This window comes from Pelecanus crispus, chromosome 4, assembly GCF_030463565.1.
Source record: "Pelecanus crispus isolate bPelCri1 chromosome 4, bPelCri1.pri, whole genome shotgun sequence".
Taxonomy (NCBI): Eukaryota; Metazoa; Chordata; class Aves; order Pelecaniformes; family Pelecanidae; genus Pelecanus; species Pelecanus crispus.
In genome coordinates, this window is record NC_134646.1 from 15,317,824 (window position 1) to 15,338,893 (window position 21,070).

Genomic DNA, 21,070 nt, shown 5'->3' on the forward strand with positions numbered 1-21,070 from the left:
TACTAATTACTTATACCAAGTATAAAAAGAGAAAATCAGGTAAACGTTTATACTGACTCTTCTCTACAAAATAATAATCAATGCCTTTAAATAAAAGTTTGTTCTAAAGGGACAATACTTTTATCTGAATAAAATATCTTTTTAAAAATGCCATCTTAAATGTCTTGTCCCAAATAAGTAGTATTTCCTAAACAACATTCACAAAGCTATTGGGCAGATTTTCAGCTTGGTAGAGCAGCACAGCATTAGAGAACTCAACAGATCTTTAGCCATTTCAACCAATTAACAATTTAAAGTCAGCATTTCGAAGACATACATAGGCATGTCTCCTACCTAAAGGAACAAGGGTTCTTATACTTTTTTTTAAACAGGTAACATGTTACATTGTATAACAGTATATATATAAACTCTTCATGCACACAGGCCATTGCTATTCCAAGAAGTCAAAATTGTATCTTACCAAGACTGAACTCCAGCTTTGGCTCATTTGCAATTCTCTGAATACCTTTTAAGGTTAAAAAAGAAAAAAAAAATATTAGAAATAATTTGATTTCAATGTCTAGCTTTTTAATACATAGTAAAAAACTTCCATGTGCCTAATTCATACCTCTAACTGCCTGCCATTGCCACCAGAGTAATATTTTATGTTACAAACTCATAGTGAAAGAGACCTTTGCATGAAATACTTGCCTGAAAAAAGACTACTTTTAAAAAAGACTTTTCTTTTTAATAGAAACTTTCTGTTACTGGGAAAGGAAAGTAAGGAAAAAAAAACCACCCAACCTTTCATGGATGGGTACTTGTAAGATTTTCAATCACAACAACTAACTACATATCCATTGGAAAAAATATCTAACAACTCCTTTTTAAGTAGGTATGTCATCACATTAAAAATGGAAACAGAAAAACATGTTCTGGGAAAGTATGTAAATCAGGTTAATAGAGTAAAATACATCACCATGTTATTGACCTACATATAAATTGTAAAGCAATAAAACCAACTTCCTTTTGTTGGAAAATAGCACATGATTTCCTTTTCTCATATACCAAGCACAACAAGAACATTTTAATTCCCTCCATTGGGGAATGATGTTCTAGTGCATATTTTACTGCAAAGGACAATATTTTCTTATTGCAGTAGGATAAAGGAGTGAACCATAGACCTGCAACAAGAGAAATGTAGGAAGGATAGTTAACTAACACAGAGTTGTCCACCCCTCTGCAGGAAGTAACTGGATCACAACTACAGTATCAATGAACCTTGTAGAAATTAAACTGTCTCTTGTTGACATTTATGTATTGTCTCCAGTGAGCATTCTTAAGTATTTGCCAGTATTGAAGAAACTGGTCAGATGGGAAGGACCAAGCTGGTATATGAACTGGAATGCAAGATTTTTGTTAAAAATTAAAAATAGTCAAAAAGAAAAAACAAAACCACAAAAAACCCCACCAAAACTTATAGCTGTTCTTGCTCCATGAAAACTTGATGTTGCTGGACAGGTCTAGTTTCACACTGTTCTCATTACTATAGCTAATCATTCAAGTCTGTGCAAGAAAAGTTACAGCTTCAGAGCTTAGAAAGGCCTTGGTCAGTAAGAGATAACAAATAAGTTTGGTTTGGTTTGGTTTTTTTTTTAAATGGACTTCTAACAAATTTCTGAGTGGAATTCTGCCACTAGCCAAGTCAGCATATTAGTCTGGAACACCTTTATGAATATGCTGGATAGAGACTTGATTACTGGGCAGCTGAAATACAGGGCCCAGACTCCAGTGCTCCAAACATGACTCAACATATGGCTACGTGCTTTCAAATCCCCAGAGTGCTTTTGTATCACAAAGAACAAATCTGCGATACTAATTTAAGTATCACTAAAGCTTTATACATTTATCAAAGTTATCAGACTATAATTTTAACCAGTAGTCCATATGTTCATACAGGACACAAAAGCAGAAAAGAATATTTCCAACTAAACAATTTAAGTATTATGAAGAAAACAGGTTAAAGAGAAAAAGTCAGAAACACAGTAATTGCACATTTGTTCCCCTGAATGTCATCTGCATAAATCAAAATATATCAGGTAACGATACTTAAAGATAATCTTCATCGGTTGACTTCCTCTACAAGTGCACTTTGCCAAGCAACAAGTTAAACAGCATTATGTACCCTGTTTGTGACACTATCTGTACTGCTACAGAGAGTAGGCCATTTTTATGGCACCACTCTTAAAATGAGTATATGCACTTACTCGTGAACTGTGGCTCTCCTAGACTGTCTACTTGGGATGAAGGGAGAAACTGCCGTGCTTCATCTGATGATCTCTCCTCTTTGATTTCCATGATCAACCTTCGGAGCTGCTGAATTTTATTCTGCAAACCTTCTGAGTTTGCCTCTCCCAGTGCCACAGCCCAGGATTCGCAATCAGGCTTTGATGCAGCTTCAAGGTAAAGATCTGGTTCTCCGCTCTGAAACTCTGCACTCGGAAAACATAAACACAGTTTTTAGGAACTCTGATTCAAAAGGGCGATCATGAAAATATTGATGTCACACACACATTTCTTTTCATGGTCACTGCACCGTGCACCCTATCTACCTGTGAATCGAACCCCAGTTCTTTCATACTCAGTGCAGTACTAAGTCTAGCCACCAAGTGGTTCCAAAAGCAATTAACATATTGCTAAACTAGGTGGCAAAATCAAACCAAAATGGGAAATCCTTTTTTAGCACCGATTCTGCAGCCTAGCAGGTAGCTATCAGAACTGCTAACTTGAACAAGAATTTGATTTAGCAGGGGCAGCAGACATGGTTCTGACAGATAGTGGGATTCACCAGAATGAATGTGTCCATCATTTCTTCTATTAGAGCTCTCCTTTATGCTCAGCCACTCATTCATCCTTGCCAGAATACTGCTCACCAATGCACGCAGATAATTTAGCATGACATAGCTCCTCTGGGAAGACTCAACAGGCTGTGTGTGGGAGCTTCTGACCTCATTACTATCCATGTGTCATTTGCTGTTCTGCCTGAAGTCTAATTGTTTAATGATCAAATTTTCTAAGAACAAAAGAAAAAAAAAAAGGGGGGGGGGGGGGGGGGGTGGGCAGGGAGCTGAAGCTCCCAAGGAATCTATGTAAGTAGCAAGGGTCAGTCATTTGATTAAGATTAACACTGGAAGAAAAAACACCTCTTACGCATTTAAAATTCTGCAGTATAGATGGCTTCACAGAGTCACAAATTCAATGTGACATTTAGTGCAATACACACTGAGAAGTACAAACTGGGAATGAAAGAAAAATCAATGCTTCTTTAAAAGAAGTTACTAACTGATTTAGAAACATAAAACTCTATGAAACACCTGTGCTATTGTATTAATAAGGACTGAAGTATTTGGTTGGACATCAAAATAATTTTGACCTAAAAAAGCCATAGATCATATTACTGGATGAAACGAAACACTTACACGTTTTCATACTTAGTTTGAAAATCCAAACAACACAGAATTTTTTTTTTTCAATACAAAGTGAACTTAAATTCCCTTTTACTGACTTGAGTATCTAACCTTGGGCACTTACCCACATGTTATTCTAAACCCATTTGCACTTCATAAACTGAGCATCTGGGACTTACAATTAACTCTGCTTTTATTGTTATGGGGGGAACAAAAGATGCAAACCTCAAGTCTGGAAGCCTCTTAAAACTGTGCTGGCACAAATCCCAGTAGAGGTGGGACAAGTGCTTTGTCTGGGGGTGGATCTAAGGAAGTCTAAATGTGTGGCTGCAGCTGCTGCTAAGAATGCTGGATAAGATTTCACTTCTCAGTTGGACTACAGAATTCATAAGTAAAGGCTGGAAAGAAGAGCAGAAAGTGGGGGAACGTCTTCCTGGCTTCACAGGCAATTTAAGACGTGCTAATAAGGATTCAAACTCTTGCCTCTAGCCCTGGCTCAGTCAGGAAAACAAGGTATTTAGTTCTTGAGACAAGAATATTCAAACTCTGAGGGAGTCGCAGATGTTCATCAGATCCTTGTTTACAGACAAAATACATACTTGAGTGACCAAACCTTAACAAGCTGAGCTTTACTGTTTGTCAAAGGTGAGTTTAGAGACATAGAAGTTTCAGCTGTAAGCTCTCATGTGATCTGCTACTGCATCTGAGCCACGAGGGCAGTAACCTTCAAAAAGATTGGTAATTAGAAGAGCTGATAACTTTGCTGCTGCTCTGGTAAGATCTGCAACAGCACAGTAGTCTACTCCCTTCTGTCACTGACCTCAAAGATTCAGAAGTTTGTTTTTATTTCATAGTATTTTGGAGCTACCAGTGGAAAAAGGAAAAAAACAGGCATGTAGTCAACCAGCACGAAAACCAAAATTAACCAGTAGTCATTCTAATTAAAAACAAAATAAAAGAAAAAAACCCCAAAAACACACTTACAGGCATGCAAAACATCTGCTTACAGCATTCAGCCTTTAAAAGCACAGACAATTTTAATAAAAGCAGTTTGAATATCCAAGATGCCATAGCTAAGGAAAGACTTTCAGACAAACAAGCCAACACTTAACAACCAAAATACAAATATATCAAGGTGTTCTCTTCTTTTTGCTCTTTATTTTTAAATGTAAATGGGAATAGTGATTTTGTCTTGAAATATCCTACCACTAGCTAGATAAAAACCATCTGCTTTGGGAGGAAATCAATGTTTTGCAATTGAAATCATGCTATTTGTGTTTACCTCTTAGCTGTGGAAATCAGACTGCCAAGCACAAAAGGCATACTGAATCACCCTTAATATGCATGGAACTAGAAATGGATAGTGAAACACAGTAGGAGTGGGCATAATTCACTGTATTCTGATCTAGCAGGTGCCAGTTTTGAGATCTGGAAATTCATTCTAAACTATCACTTCAAAACACTACAGTCCGCTATATTTAGATCTTTGGAGTACTCTAACAGCTAAGTTGAATTCTGAAAAGCATATGAGAATACCTGAAAAATATTCATCACTGAAAATGCAGAAAGTTTTATTCTGCAGATCCAACAGTCAGTAAGTTATATGTTTCCCATAGTGTTTCAATGCATGCAATGTTTATGTACAACAAGTTCACATACTAGAAGAAACACAATGTCCAAAATGCACACTGGCAAAAACATCTGTTGCAATAAAGGAGCACACAGGTTTCTTTATTATCTAAGATCATCATCTCTTTGCTCTTCTCTCCCAGATTGTTATGTTGACTATTATTTTAAATAAGCTGCACACAGTAAAACCTAACAAGCTCAAGACACTTAATTCCAAGTCTCAGTAGGGAGTCAAAACTTAACTGAAATAGGTCTTTCAGAAAACAAAACTAACAGACCCACAAATGTAATGAAGGCCTCAAATGAGTGGTGGACATAGGAGCAGAATTATTTTTGTGTTGAAACGTCCTAAATACAGAAGTATTTCATGGGTGGACAAAAGCACTTCATACTTTACAATTCATAGACTCATAGAATGCTTTGGGTTGGAAGGGACCGTTAGAGGTCATCTAGCCCAACACCCCTGCAGTGAGCAGGGACATCTCTGACCAGATCAGGTTGCTCAGAGCCCCATCCAACCTGGCCTGGAATGTTTCTAGGGATGGGGCCTCCACTACATCTCTGGGCTTCACCACCCTCATTGTAAAAAATTTCTTCCTTATATCCAGTCTAAATCTACCCTCCTTCAGTTTAAAACCATTACTCCTTGCCCTGTCACAACAGGCCTTGCTAAAAAGATTGTCCCCATCTTTCCTATAAGCCCCCTTTAAGTACTGAAAGGCTGCAATAAGGATTAAGGAATTACTTTTAAGTCAATAATTAAGGAGTTACTATAGGAAATACAAGTACACAAGCATCCTTTCTTATACTGCTACTGCTGACATGCGTTACCATGAATTAGTTTTGGAAAAAAATCCTGACCTTTTGAGACTATTTACTATTGACTTCAACAAGACCAGTTCTTTATCTGGTATGAATTCCTAGTTTTACTCTTACGATATGATTTTTCAATTAGAGGACATGTAAGATTTAAGAACATACAATACTAAGAAAATTTTCTATCTACCTGGGAATCTGCAGTAGCAGAACAGCAACCTTCATCTTAATGCTGGACATCCCCAGTGGGGTTTCAAGTTCAGTGGCATAAACCCAGGGAAGACATTCACACAGTTAAACACAATGGGTTTCTTTGCAGAACAAATATTCAACTTACTAGTCCTAAATTCAAAGTAAAATGGTATATAGTTCTATCTTTACCTCTTTTTCTTCTTGATCCAAAGAAGGTCTACACAGCTACAAGAACCAACACAGGACCTTTTGATAGCTTACATAAATTCAAAACACAGAAAGAAAGGGAAAGACTCCGAGATCAGACACCGGGATATTGATGTAACCTACAGTTACCTGATAGTGTTTGTCCTGACAATAGACTTGTATATATCTAACTGAAATCACTATCCATCTAAATCAACATTTTACAAAGCTTTCTCCTCAGCTTTTCCCAAGGTATCTCATTTATTTTCTGGAACTCTAGCTTAAAAGCTAGCTCAAATGCTAGAGTACTGCTACTACACTACTTACATTACTACAAGAGCAAATCTAAAAATGTGTGAAGTCAGACATACGCTTCATATTTACTATTAAAAACTAGTCTGCAAGTGCAATAAATAACCAGCTATCAAAATGTTTCTTCTTGTTTACCAACACTTTTAGTTCAGTTTGAAACTGTCCAGTTAAAAATAAATTAATGGTCACAGCTACTAGCCTCAGGAGGGGAAAAAAGAAAAAGAGGCCAAATATTACTAATTCTAATGCATGAAGTTGTCTCTAAGCATTAGCACTGACTCTTGGATAACGCAACTAGCGCTTGGATAATGCTGCAAAAGCAAGCTAACACGAAAGCATCACTGGTGAAATCTGTGGGAACAGATTCTGTAGTAGAGCATTCTGTGTTTGCTCTACAGCAGGTGGATGTAGCACTTGGGACTATACAAACTCACATCCACTTGGCCAGTAATGTTGCTATACACACATTTTGAAGGAAAGTTTTGCAGTCTAGAAACTGCCCAACTTCCACAGAGTATAACTGCATTCAAACCCTTGACTTCCCGTCCCTTGACGCACAAAGTGGGCAGAAGTAGAGACATCACTTACATTGACATTACAGAACGCTAATGCGGTCCAGTGGCTATACTGCTTCCGGCACTTTCTCAAGTGGAGATCCCTCACTAGCAGGTGCTCAGCGGCCCTTCCAGCAGCTTGCCCACCTTGCTTCTTTTCATTATTTCAATATCAGAGACTCAATTGAAGGCAGGAGCTGAGGAAGCGGAAAGCAAACATGTCTGTTCATAGAGCCTTTTCTGATCGGGACTCTGTACACCAACAGCTCTTCTACTGAACCGTGATCTCAACAAGGTTGTCTCCCACAGGGGCCAGCACAGAAAGTTACGGTCCCATAGGACTTCTGCAGCTCAAATAAAGAATTCAACACCCCTGCTCAAACAGGACTGCTGTCAAATCAGGAAATAGCACAAAAAGAAGCTGAGATATCCCCAGTGGCATTAGAAAGACTTTTCTACTCTAACCCAACTGTCTAAAGTCAGACATGTATTTTGGTGTTAGGTCCATCATCCTCAAATAACTTTTCTGTTCCCACTGTTTTGTAATAATACTTAAATTTCCCAGGTTTTTCAATGTAACAATTGCAGTTGCCCCTTTTCTCTGCAACTACTTTGATATTTCAGTTGTTTTAAAAATGAAAACAAATTTCCTGTTAAAAACATCTTAATGTTCTTCCTCAATTTTTAAAGTGTATTTGATTGTAACTTTAATCATAATCTCTTACACAGAAACCTGGGTTTCTGTGAAGTCAGAAATAATTAACTGAGCCGCCAGAAAAAGTGTAGACAATTATTAGAGTTCACCCTTGCCTTTGAAAAGGCTGCAGTTTAGTGGAAAGGCTTTTAAAATAAAGTAATAAAACAAACCCATTTCTAAGGGTAGGGGGAAAACACTTTGGTTTTAAAGCATTTTCATTTGTTATTAATTTTCATCTTTTTCTTAAGAAGGCTTTATTGGTTTATTTTACTAAACATGTAAAAGTGACAGGAAGACTGATACTCTGGCTTGCTTTATTTTCATTATTGAGAGTTATAGGCATAAAAATCACATTGAACACGGTAAAAAAGAAATTACTGGCAGGATTTAAATAAAAACATGTACAAAGCACATGGTCAGTGTCCAGGATGACAGCCTCTTCTTTTCTAGAGGATCACTATTTTTCTTCCTATGCCAATATGTAAAGTAAGAGAGTTCAAAAAGTTTAAAGGTTGTCTCTCTCTTTTCACACACACACTAGCAAAAAGAAATTCTCAGTTGCTACTTCAGCAGTGGAAAATGGTTGAGAATATCAATGAGCCACTGCCACTCTAAAATATAAAGCACCATCACAGCTAACCACCATATGCTGCAACAAAAGTAGAATGGAAGCTTTGATACGTAAATTATATCCGCAAGATATTTCTAATACAGACATCAGAGGCTTTTAATTCACAAAGCTGACTGAATTCTATATGCTGATGCATTTCATGTTCAAATTAGTAGTGATGAAATCAGCCCATGGTTACTCATGATGCTATGTTAATCTTCCTTTGGAAGTTAAATTTTCAATCAAAGATAAAGAATTTAATTAAAAAATTTTATCTTCAGTGTTTTTTTTTTATTTTGCAATGCTGGAATAAACTTATATAAGTTCCCATTATAATCTCCACTTAAGTGCCCACAGAAGCTCACAAAGAGCCTGAGGTATTTGAAATTAATATAGCGTGATACCCCAGGCTGACTACTGCAGTGTAATACTTCATTTCTTTTAATATCTGCAGGCTTCCACACATGCCACAATGCTTCTCCCCTCTCGTTAAAAAAATACCACACCTATGCTGGAAGCAAGGCAGACCACACAAATATTTAAATACCACAATGGTATCTCAAGATCACTGAACAGAAATACTGCAGCATTCACCCAAAGTACTAAGTGTGGCCTTTGCAAAGTGATAGACTGCTTTTGCTGGAAGGAAGTATATCACATCGCTAGCTGGACCATCAGTCTGCCTTAAAGGCGGGATTCAGAGATCGTGATTCTCTGCCTAGGTCTCCAACTTTAGCATAGGCCTCAGTTATTCCATCTCCAAAACAGGGAGTGATACTGACTGACCTGCCATTCCGAGCCACTACTATTGAAGGAAATGAAAAGCTCCAAGTTAAGTGGCTTACATACTACAAATGGCAAAAGGCAATGCTTGCCGTCTTAAGGGTATTCCTATACGCAGGCCCTTCTTCTGCCTGATACACTGCAATATGTTTTAGATGACTGTGACCTTGCATCAAAAGCTCTGTCATCTTCATCATAGAATCGTTTAGGTTGGAAAAGACCTTTAAGATCATCCTCCCTTCCTCCTCACACCTCACCAGCCCCACCTGGATGGTAGGCCTCTTACCTCCCTAGCTCTCACTAAGGGACCACACACGGTAATGCAATTAATACAGTCTTAAAGCATCTCTTATCCTGAAAAAGAGAAGTGATTTACAGATCAAGAGAAGGCAGTCCTTGAATGCTGTCTCTCACATCTGGTTTCATTGCATTGTGCCTGTGTCTTTTGGGTTCACCCCCAATTTTGTGTTGTACAACATCACGTGGAGGAAAGGAGGCAGAGTTCTTCACTCTTACCCACAGGAGGCTCTATACACCACAGTGGTCAACTTCAGATTGCTCTTGGGACAGGTCAAACATCTAGCCACACAGCTCTAATTGCCCTATTCCAGAGAAACATAGAATCCTAGAATGCTTTGGGTTGGAAGGGACCTTTAGAGGTCATCTAGCCCAACATAATAGTGACCAAAAAACTACCAACGTTAACACAACTTTTTGTTCCTGGTTGCCTATCTTTTTGCATCTTCCGCTCAAATGCTGACACATCTGGAAGTGGACAAAACACTTAAAGAAAAACACCTGACAAATTAACTGTGGTGTGTTGACCTTCGATGGCTGCTAGCCACCTGCCCAGCCGCTCGCTCACTCACTCCCCCTCCTCAACAGGGCTGGGGGAGAAAAGCAGCAGCAGGTCATGGGTAAAGATGAAGTCAGGGAAATCACTTACCAATTACCATCATGGGCAAAGCAGACTCATCTTATGGGAAAAATAATTTAAATTATTGCAGATTAAAAGAGTGCTGACTACAGAGAAACAAAGACCTCCCCCCCACCTCCACCCCCTGCTTTTTCCCAGGCTCCACTTCATTCCCGACTCCTCCACCCGCCCCACACCCTGAGCGGCATGGAGGTTTGCGGGCTGGGTGGTTATGGCCAGTCCATAACAGCTCATCTCTGCTGTTCTTTCCTCCTCACAGTTTACCCCTGGCTGCAGCATGGTCTCTCCACAGGTTGCAGGGAAATACCTGCTCCACTGGAGTCTCTCCAGGAGAATCTCTGCTCAGGCACCTGGAACACCTCCTCCCCTCCATCTGCTCTCACTCTGGTGCTTGCAGGGCTGTTTCACACACTTTTTTCCCCTCACTCCTCACTACTGAGCAGTGTGCTACCCTTTCTGAAATACTCTTTCCCCGAGGCACCACCAGCAGGGCCAAGGGGCTGAGCCGTGCCCTGCGGTGGCTCCCTTGGAGCCAGATGAGTCTGGCATGGGGCAGCCCTGGCCTCTCCTCACAGAGGCTGCCCTGCAGCCCCCACTGCCAGCGCCTGGGCACGGAAATGCAGAGTAACCACCTTTAACAGGGTTTCCAAGGTGCAACAGAAGCATAGCTATTCTCTAAATAGCCACGTTTATATTTCTCTCCATCTGGTGAGGCTACGATGCCTGCCTCTATTGTACAAGGTGCAAGCTTAGATGGCACAAACATGGTGGTTATTCCGGAGGAGAATCCAAGGCAAGGCAGTTAACATTGCACTGCTCAAACGTTTCAGTGCACAGCAGCAGTTTTTCCAGGTTTAAGATCTTTTTGGATAAAAGGGTTGAAATGCTCTCCTTATCACACTTTCTGGGATTTCAGGAATGAATCACACTCGTGTGAACTGCCACAGTCAATCAGATCCATCTCACACCAGTGTCTGATCTGTTCTGCTAATAGCAACTGGTTCATGTCGCGAGGGCATGCAAGCAACCAGCTACATACAGAATGATAGTTCACCTAACAAATCCTTCTGTTGCCTTTCATGGGCCACTTAGAAACCTTTTGAGCTAGGCTGTTTTGGGAGCACTACACTTAAAGCACTGACAGGATTATCTGCTGTGACTGCCTGACCTCTTTTGTACTCGCTTTCTGTTTCAGTGCCCACACCACCCTGAGGCAATGATCAGCCCCACAATATCACTAGATGCTGCATGAAAATGTCCTTATTTTAACCTCCATGTTTACTCCACTGCCCTTTATTACATTCTCTTCTTAGATATCCCAGTTAGTCTCCATCTTATATCTCCTAGTATTCAGCCCACCACTCAGAGAAAGATGGATACACATAGGCCAAAAGCTCACTCCACCCCACCCCACCCTTCATGGTTCCAAGTTGAATGCCCAGCCACACCACAAGTCAAACCTCACAGATAACTCCACAACTCCACCTCTTCCTTGGGGCTTCTACTGTGTTCTGGCACAGCTCTCCTCTGCCATGAGGAATTTGACATTGTGAGCAGGTATGTCCTCCTATCCTGCTTCCACCTGAATCCTTTAAAGCTCCAGACAGACATTTTAGAGCTTTCTTTTTTGGTTCCCAATGGCCAATGGATATATTCTTGTGACAATGCAGCTGGTTTTTCATGATCAAAGCCCCCATTGACAAAGATATCTCTTCTTAGTTCCTGAGTTTTGCTTTTCTCCCCTTTTGTCTTCTGAATTCTGTTCTCTCCTACAGTACATGGATTATTATTTCACTTCTTTTGGTATTTTATCCTCACTCAGTACACAGTATATCATCTTCATTTGTCTTCAGTTTTGTTCTAATACCTCATAATAGTCCGGCTTGCTTTTTCTTTTCCCATCCAACAAATCATCAGCCAGGCTCTTGTCCTTGTTCTCTGGCACAGGAAAATTGCCAAGTTTGAAATCCATTTCTCCTCCACCTGTCTGTCTCTTCCTCTATCTTCTGTTGTATTCCTTTGGTCGCGCCCCGGGCATTCATCATCATTTATTGGCTCTGCATACCTGGAGTTTTCTGTATTGTTTCCTCTTTTCTCCTTTAATATGTTTTTAGAGGCTGGTCAGAATGCCACCCTTACCTCTAACCACACTATTGACCTTCAAAAACTTTGTTTTGGAAGGTCTGTCTCTCAGCTAGCAATTTCTGTTCCTAACTATGCAAGCATATTTCTTCCTCCACACATATTCACAGTCTCTTTTTCTCCACAGGCAGCCTGAAGTGCTTACTCAGTATTCATTGCTGTCTACTTCCCCAGCTTTTGGACTTAAAACCTGCCAGTCTCTCTGCCACAGAAACTGTCCTGTTTGCAGGCTTCAAAGCTAATTGAAAGAGTCCTGTCAGCAATTACAACTGTATTCTTGGTTCAGTTCAGTTCAAGCATTGTGAAAGAAGTGCCAGAAGGGAACTGACATGACTGTATTTATACTCAAACTGCAACAGCACCACCTCATAAAGCTGATGATTCCAATCAACGAATTGGACTCAATAAGGGTATAATTAGAAAAGTCTCAATTTGAGAGTCAATGGCAATCATTCAGCTCTTATAGTTAGGTAAAGTGATGCTTCCAAATCCAGAAAGGAGTGCTTTTTGATGCAGTGTCTCAACATCAGGCACAAGACGTAAGATTTAATTCCACTACTAAAGATGCCAGATTTGAGCTATTGCCCAGAATACTATCCAGAAAAGGATAAACCCCACAATGAATACATTTCAAGTCACTGCCTTCTCAAATGTGACCAAACACTAAGAATCACTTCAGCAGGTAAGGACAAAAGTTAGCATAATTAATGCAACCAGTTTTCCTTGAGGTGGACTGGAGATTTTGGTCAGTATAAAAAAAGAAGGTAGGAACGTCTACTAAACATAAAGCTGGCCAAGAAGCCCACAAATGCAGCACAACCTTTTTTCCCCTTGTAGCTAGTTTTACTAGCCTAGCAAAACTGCTCTTAGACCATTACAGCTAGTAGAAAATGTCAAATTTATCTACGGACTTCAAAACTCTACTGTGGCATCAGAAAGAATCCACATCATAAAAAATTCTTAACACAATTGCTATTCGAGTTCTTCCTGCAGAGAAAACTCTATGTTACTATCTTCTCCAAATAAAAATCTTTCCGCTAAAATAATCATTCTGATTTCTATGAAATAACTGACTTTTTTCCCTACTGTTTTTAACAATTTTATTAATGAAGAGTTGATAAGAGGTGAGAAAAACAGGAAAATCCTCAGTTAATAGGGAGGCTGGCAATGATTAATCATTCAAGAATAAGATGAATTGGCTATGCATCAACATAAAACCCATATTGTACATAATACCTAACAAAACAGAACTTCAAAATTCTATTTATTGTCAGAGGAAAAAGATGACATAGAATTTCACTTGATTTTAGAAAAGTAAAACAATAGCTTTTAGGATTTTCTTTTTAGGCATGAATTCAGAGACAGGCAGTATTTAGACAAATGCATGTAAGCTAAGTTTTTAGCAAAGTTTCAGTGCCTGGGTGGCTGGGGTTTTTTGTTGTCATTTTTGTTGCCAGAAATAAAAAAATTCACACTGAAAATATTGAACTATGTCTTACTTACTAAGAACTATTGAAACATCTGTTTTATTCCTGAACTCCACAACCCAGCAGCGCTCCAGGATTACCACTTCAGAGGCTTCAGAACTCTGTGAGACATAAAGACGACAAACCGTTAAGATTTGGAACCTGACTGCGAAGTCCTTCTGTTTGGCTGTTCACAGCCAACACAACATGTAGATACATCAAGACAACAAAGCACAACAGTCACTAGGCAGATGGATACAGGCATTCTTTAATTACTGATCTGTGCCATCCTATCTCAGCTCAATGAGCTATAAAGGGAATAAACTGTTAGAAAAGGCCACGCAGGAAACTAAGAAAAAAGGAACTTGGTAGTTAGGTTTTTTTCATATTGTAGGTATTCAGAAGTTTAGGTGCCACCACATTCCTAAGCAAATCAGGCAAGCCCAGCTCATTCCAACTTCCATATTTACTAATAAGGCTGAATCAAATGTCAGGTTCTCTTCAAAGAGTAGGATACTTTCAAGTGAACAAAATAACATGCAATCTTACAGTAGGCATTTCTTTTCAATTTTCATTGTAAAGGGATTTCTTTATCATCACTTGAAACTTTGAATGTTGTCTCTGGCTATGCAATTCAAATGACATTAAGTGAGATGGACCTATTGCAGAGTGCAATATGATACAAATTACCACTATCATTTCTTGTGAGTGCTCTGCAAAGAAACTGCAGACTCTTCTTCTAGTTTAGTAAGTGTGACTCATTTTTCAGAAGAGTGAAGCTATCAATCACTCCTTCAGAATTAATCTTTTTTCCCTTCAAACTTTCATTATCCATTTTTTATCCCCAACATCCGGTAACAAATAACCCTTAGAACATGCACCCATACACTTCCTCATTGCAGGTTCCCAACGTGAATGTCGCAGAGCTCATTCTCTACTTCAGTGAGATTCTGCAGGGATTAATGTAATTCTTATTTTAACATTCCTTCCTCAGGTACTTCTTTATTCCAAGTGATCCTAAAGACGAAAAATTTTTCATCCTGTAGGCCAATTTTACCAAAAGCCTGAACTTTACTTCTACATATTTGACACTTAATGAATGACTTCATAAAAAGTTCATGTTTATAACACCTGCCTAATATAGACAAGTTTTCTTGTCTACCTCTTTCTCTGCATTTATACCATGTTATTAGGCCTGCCAGAATCAGGCTTAAACTTTTTGCCAGGAGTTTCACGTTTGTTTTTAAATGGATGGCTTGATCCTGCATTTTCTCACAAAAAGACCCTTTACTTCCCTAGTAACACCGTTGTCTTTCATGAGCAAAAAAGGGGAAATTTAATACAGTAAGACTGCAAGACTACAGTAAGACTGACGAGTAACAAACAGATAACGTCTCTGAAGTCTAACAAGGGTTTCCTTGAGAAAGTCTATATTTATTCCCTCCCTCCTACCTTTTACCACTTATTAAATGAATACTCCAAACCCAGTTATCAAAGCACAAATCAACATCCAACAGTGAGAAAAGGTTAAAATAAAACAGAGGAGTGGGGAAAAAAAGCACACGATGTTATACTGAAATATGCCAAAAGTCAAGAGAGAAGGTTTAATAGACTAAGAAAAAGCAATCGGACTTATCTAGAAACCACTTTTACATTATCTTGTTTGAAATACTATTCAGGCTGGTATGGTCTAAAAGGGTTGTATTGTCCTGTAGACTGAAACCCAGCTAACTGACTGTTTAAAAAAAAAAAAAAGAAAAAAAGAGAGAAAGTAGTGAAACAGTGCAGTGCATTTTGGGAGAAATACCAGTGCTACATTAGGAACTCTTATTTATAGAATCCAGCAAGTTGAGCATACATGGTAACCCAGAGGCAATTATCAGGTGCTATGGAGTGAGGCATTCTTTGAGGTTCTACCAGGGCAAGTAAAATACAAGGAGCCTTTATGAGAAACAGCTCAAGTCAGCTTGGGAAAATAGGCAATAATAGTTCAAAAAAACAAACAACAGGCTAATTAGGAAGAGCTCTCCACTGCAATGATGCTGATACCTTGCTTCAAAATCTAAAAAATTAAAAAAGGTATCAACACCTCACCCATTCAGTCTCCCAAATAACCCTCACTTGACAAGTGGATAATGCGGCCTGATTCCTTCAAGAGCTGGCAATGTTTCAGAAAAGATATGACCAAAAGCAGGGGTTTATTTCAGAAGTTAACAAAGGTCTGAGACAATGTGGCACTCAGCTGTGAGTACGTGAAAGACTCCTACCCAGTCTCTGTCCGAAAAAATAGTCAATGAACTCTAACAGCTTTTCCCCTTTTCATTCCTACAGAAAAGGGTTCCTCTGCTGGTATTCATGCCCCACAGATGAAACATGCAAATGTGACGACTCACTACACTTAACATTTCCTCCAAAATACCTATCTGCAGTAAGTGGAAGCCTGTCAGTACATAAAGAGAAGCAACTCTTGCTTGGCTTTCAGACAAGTCAGGTATTCGGCAAGGCCAGGAATGAAGAATCACAGCTTCCATGCAATTTGCTATAGTTGCCAAGATTTAAAGGCTTGATGTTTGGATTTGTATATGAAAGACACACATACTACAAACAAACTGGCAAGTGGTTAGCAAAAAATAACTATCAAATAATTAACAAGAATTTGTACTAGTAAGGTTTGTCTCACAATGCAGCTCACATACAACAGTAACCACAAACACAAGAGAGGACAGTTCAGAGTATTTCAAGCTTTCTGCATTTTAAGACAGCAGATGCTGCAGCACAAGAGCCTCTTTAGAGACAAGTTACTCCACTCCCTACAGCAGTGGAAGCTGGAATGAAACAATGCTGCGACTTCAAATGAACCTGAATGCTTTTCCAAGATACACAATCAAGTACAGTAATCAGAGGATACGCATTTACTTTTTCTGTATGTGAGAGGGAACAAGAAGGGAAACAAGAAAAAAAGATTAAAGAGCATAAGGCTGCCAGAAAAGAAAGTACATGTTGCTGCAAAACATCTCCCACATCCTGACACAAACCTGAAGAAAGAGACCTTCAGAATTACTATTATTGCAGACTTTTCATCATTTAGATGAGCTAGGCTTTGTCTGTCACACAAAAAGCTAACAAGAAATTTATTTACAAATGAAATGACAAAATTGTAATCAAGGGAACCAGTATGCGTATCTGATATAGATCAGCTTTTTTTTTTCCCCAGTATCTGAAGAGATCCAAAATTTCTCTCTTTCTTTAAGTGCATAATATGAGCTTACTTGGACTGGCTATTATTTTATTTTTCTAGGTTTGATTTTAATAAAAGGGTAACTTCTAATGATCTGGTCTTTATGCATGGAAAATAGGATCAAAATCAGATCTGTAGTAATGCGTTACAATCCAATATATTGGCCTACCATCGGTAATTTTGGATAATTGTTATAAAAAACTTACTGGATCAATCCAAATGCCAAACATCAACTAGACCGTGAACTACTACATCTTTCTCAAAATACTGACAAAGTCTACAGGCACCCCACCACCCTTCAGACCAGGAAATTGTTTTAAAACAACACTGATCTGAGGAGAAAATTAAATGACTCATCAATTCAACTTAAATATCCTAGCAAAACTGCAAAAGTAGATGAGTGCCCAAAACCTAGAAGTAGCAGAAACCCTTTCAATTTACTTTGCCAAATGATTGGCCAGGCTTTGCTATCACAGTATGCTGTTGTAAATCCAAAGTACTACTGTACTACTAAATCCACTACTGTCTCCTGTAACTGTCACGAGTTTCAACTCAGAGCAGTGAAGACATCCCTGTTTCTGTGGAGTCCATGCCTAAAACTGAAATAAGAGACAGTCATACCAAAACACATGAGCAGGTGTCTGCTAACTCCATATTCATACCTACATAACTGTACATAACTCTTTTTAATGTAAAGGAAGCTTAATGATTTTAAGCTGGCAACCATCATTCAAGTACCTAGCTCCAGATTCACGAGCAATCTGAAGTACAGATTGCATAGAAAAGTTTTCTGACAGAGTAAAATATAGCATTTTTGCAGTTAGAAAGCATCAAAACCGAAAACACATTCTACAGCAGTGAGGGAAGCACACAGTATTTGAAGTTACATTAGTACATTTTTTCGGTTGTTTCTAACTATCTGCACCAAATTTGTAACTTACATTTTACCTGGAATTTGTAACTATGTCATTGCAGACTCCAGCCTGCCATTTTTCTTTTGACTGGGGAGGGAAAAAAAAAAAAAAAGCTTTCAAAAAATGAAAGCACTGAAAAACTTTTAAAACTGTCAGACAGAGTGGCATGTTTGAGCTATTTTTGCATTCCTGTAGATCTGACTTGATGTACCATTATGGGGGGAGGAAGTGTGTCATTATGAAAGGGCTTTACAGTAGAAGATTTGTTGCTGGGGGGGGGGGGGGGGGGGCGCGGAATCTACCTACTGCTAGCTGTATCAAGTCAAGACAGTTAAAATTAGAAGTGACATTCGAAGCAATTCCTCTGTGTTAAAGCAGTAAGTAGAAAAGTAAAGCTATAGCATTTTATAAAAAAAATCCCCAAACACCACAGAAAGTAAAAACTCTTCTAATAAGACATTATAAAAAGCCTCCACACTCAACTGGGGCGGGGGGGGTATGTGTGGTGTGAATTTCAGGTTTTGGTTTTTTTTTTTTTAAATTTAAAAAAAAAAAGCAGCTTATTTTTGCAAACTTGAAATAATTAAGTCAAAAGCCTTATAGAGTAGGATACACCAATCCACTTATCATGCTTTTCAAATCAGTTATTTTTTGCCTGCATTTATAAGTATTCCTACGATAAAAACAAATAAAGGACAGAAATTTTATGGAAAGGTACCAAACATAACTAAAATGGACAAAATTATAGTCGCACAGAAGTAACACAAAAGACTATGCTAGGGAACAAAAAAAAAAAACTTTCAAAATTCGAATTATAAGAATTGGTTTCAGTTCTTGCTTGCTACTAAGGGAAATATTTGCAATAGAGGAGTTTGCATGAAGGGACTGGTACCAGCAGGTAAAGTTTATCGAATTATTTTGAACCCATATCATCTCTTCCCCAGACTACAAAGTCATCGCTGTTGCACTTATTGCAAGATATATCTAATGCCTTCACTGGAACCCTCAGAGGAAAAGCTGGTGACTAAGGAAACCTGAAAGACCAGGTTATTGGGGTACCTATAAGGCTGCTTTTAGTGATATACATGCTAAGTGCCTAACTTGCAAGAATGGAAAGCACAGTGAAACTCCTACTCCTCCTTAGGGACTCTTCCCTAGTTCCACCATGTACCTACATCCCGACTGTGTACACCTGGCTCAGAAAATCTCAGTGTCCTCAGACTGCTATGGTAAGGCTGGCTTCCCAGGAGGGGAGCTAGAAGACAGTGAACAGGCATGATAATATGGCCACTATCTCTTGGCATGCGTACAGCGCAACCAAAGGTCTGCAATACATAGGCACCATATAATGGTATTAACGATAACCTAGTGTTAACCTAGCTAGCTCTGACACCAACAGCAGCAAAGTCCTAATGGCATTAAAAATGGCACAAGCCGTACAACTTCCCTATGATCCAGAGTTTTTACAACTTCACCAGTACTGGCAGATGAGCTAGCCAGGTTGATACTAGCTCAATAATGTATGCAAGTGCTCAGGTCATGCGCTTTTGACTATGCTATAAACATTACCACCTACATTTGCTATTTCAGTGTTAGCACAGATAAGGTTCATCACTCTGCAGTTAAAGCATAGCATTTTTTATATATGTGAACAAGAAAAAAGCAACAGGATTTGTCAGGGTAATTTCATTCACAAATAGAAAAGCTAGTAGTCTTAAAACGTAGGCAGGTACAACATATTTCTACAGCAGTATGTCCATTACCAAATAGATCAAAATGCACTGTTCTAATTTTGAGGTATTAGCAAATGACTGCACGACAAAGTATTCAACAATCTGAAATCTCCTTTAATATTATATATTATTCTGCTATATTAATATTCCCACCCTGTGTCTATTAAGTATCACAAAGCCTATGACCCAAGCTGCACAATAAGGAAAAACATGCTTCCTGGGCATCTGATGAGTTGCTTCAATTATTCCAGACAGGTTGTAACCTGGTAGTTCATTGCAACCACCTTTACAAACTGTCAGCTCACTGAAAGGTACTCCAATCATCTTTTTCAAAAAATGCCCTACCCCCTGTGATTAATCCATCATGCAATGCTGCCAGATACCAACTTCATGCTGACAAAATAATACCACTAATCTGCATTCACTCTGGAAAATGTTGTTGACTTACATCACTGAACAAATCCTGCAGAACAGACAAGTACTTTTAAAAGACTATTACCTTTAACAAATGCGAGTACCTAACCAATAGTAATTTTCTTTTCAGTTTCAAAATGCATTAGTAGTAATAATAATAATGTACAGATACACATTCTGTTAATTCACACCCCACATTCACTCAGTTTATTATGCACTAGCATAATTAAAAAATGAAAATTAAACACTTTCTACATTCTACACACAGCTTGAAACAATCTCAAATTACCCTTCCTATTTAAAAAGTTAATTATATACAGTTCAGATATGAATTAGTTAAGTTTTTCAAAGTTATATTTTGGTGCAAGACTCCAGTGCTGTATCACAACACATACCCCAGGTAATACATTTCTTTAAAAACCATACTCCCCCTTTGTTCTACACTTTTTGGCTGTCATTTAAAAAGCATGTTATTAATCTCTGGCTCAGTTCCCAATATATTGCCTTTTTACTTCAAAAATAGCTTAAAATAAGAATTAAATGTTAACTGTATTTTAAAATTAGGTATGACAGCTTAATTACAGCTTTTACCAGTTTCTGCCTTCCTTACTTCCCTGGTACTGCTGAATACAAAAACATTATTGCTACAAGTATTGTGTGTTTATAAAATGCATTATCTTTGGATATTTAAAAGTAGACAATGAAGGACGTTTCTTTCCACCTGTAAGAATTCTTACAACTTTTACCATTTTATTGCAACTCTCACAACATCTGGCATAACTTTCAGTAACTCTCAGTTCCTGGAGCCACAATATCACATGCTTTTATTCTAGGTCTCCAGCTTCCTGCAGGGAGGGGAAAAGTAAAAAAAAAAAAAAAAAAAAAAACCAACCAAACAAAAAAACCCCACCACACCACGAAACACACCACAAACAGCCCCCCCAATAACAAAACTACACCCCAAGCACCCTAAGCACAAGGCTTCCAGAGATCTTTTTGTT

General features: G+C 38.6%; 1 protein-coding gene across 1 annotated transcript in view; it reads right to left on the reverse strand.

The window, feature by feature from the left end:
* The window catches only part of INPP4B (inositol polyphosphate-4-phosphatase type II B), a 292,966-nt gene that overhangs the window by 198,592 nt on the left and 73,304 nt on the right, over positions 1–21,070 (reverse strand). Inside the window, exons 3-5 of the mRNA XM_075709895.1 lie at positions 13,808–13,892; positions 2,247–2,471; positions 461–505 (exon numbers count right to left, since the gene is read on the reverse strand). Coding sequence (XP_075566010.1) covers positions 461–505; positions 2,247–2,471; positions 13,808–13,892 — 355 coding nt within the window. The remainder of the gene's footprint in view (positions 1–460; positions 506–2,246; positions 2,472–13,807; positions 13,893–21,070) is intronic.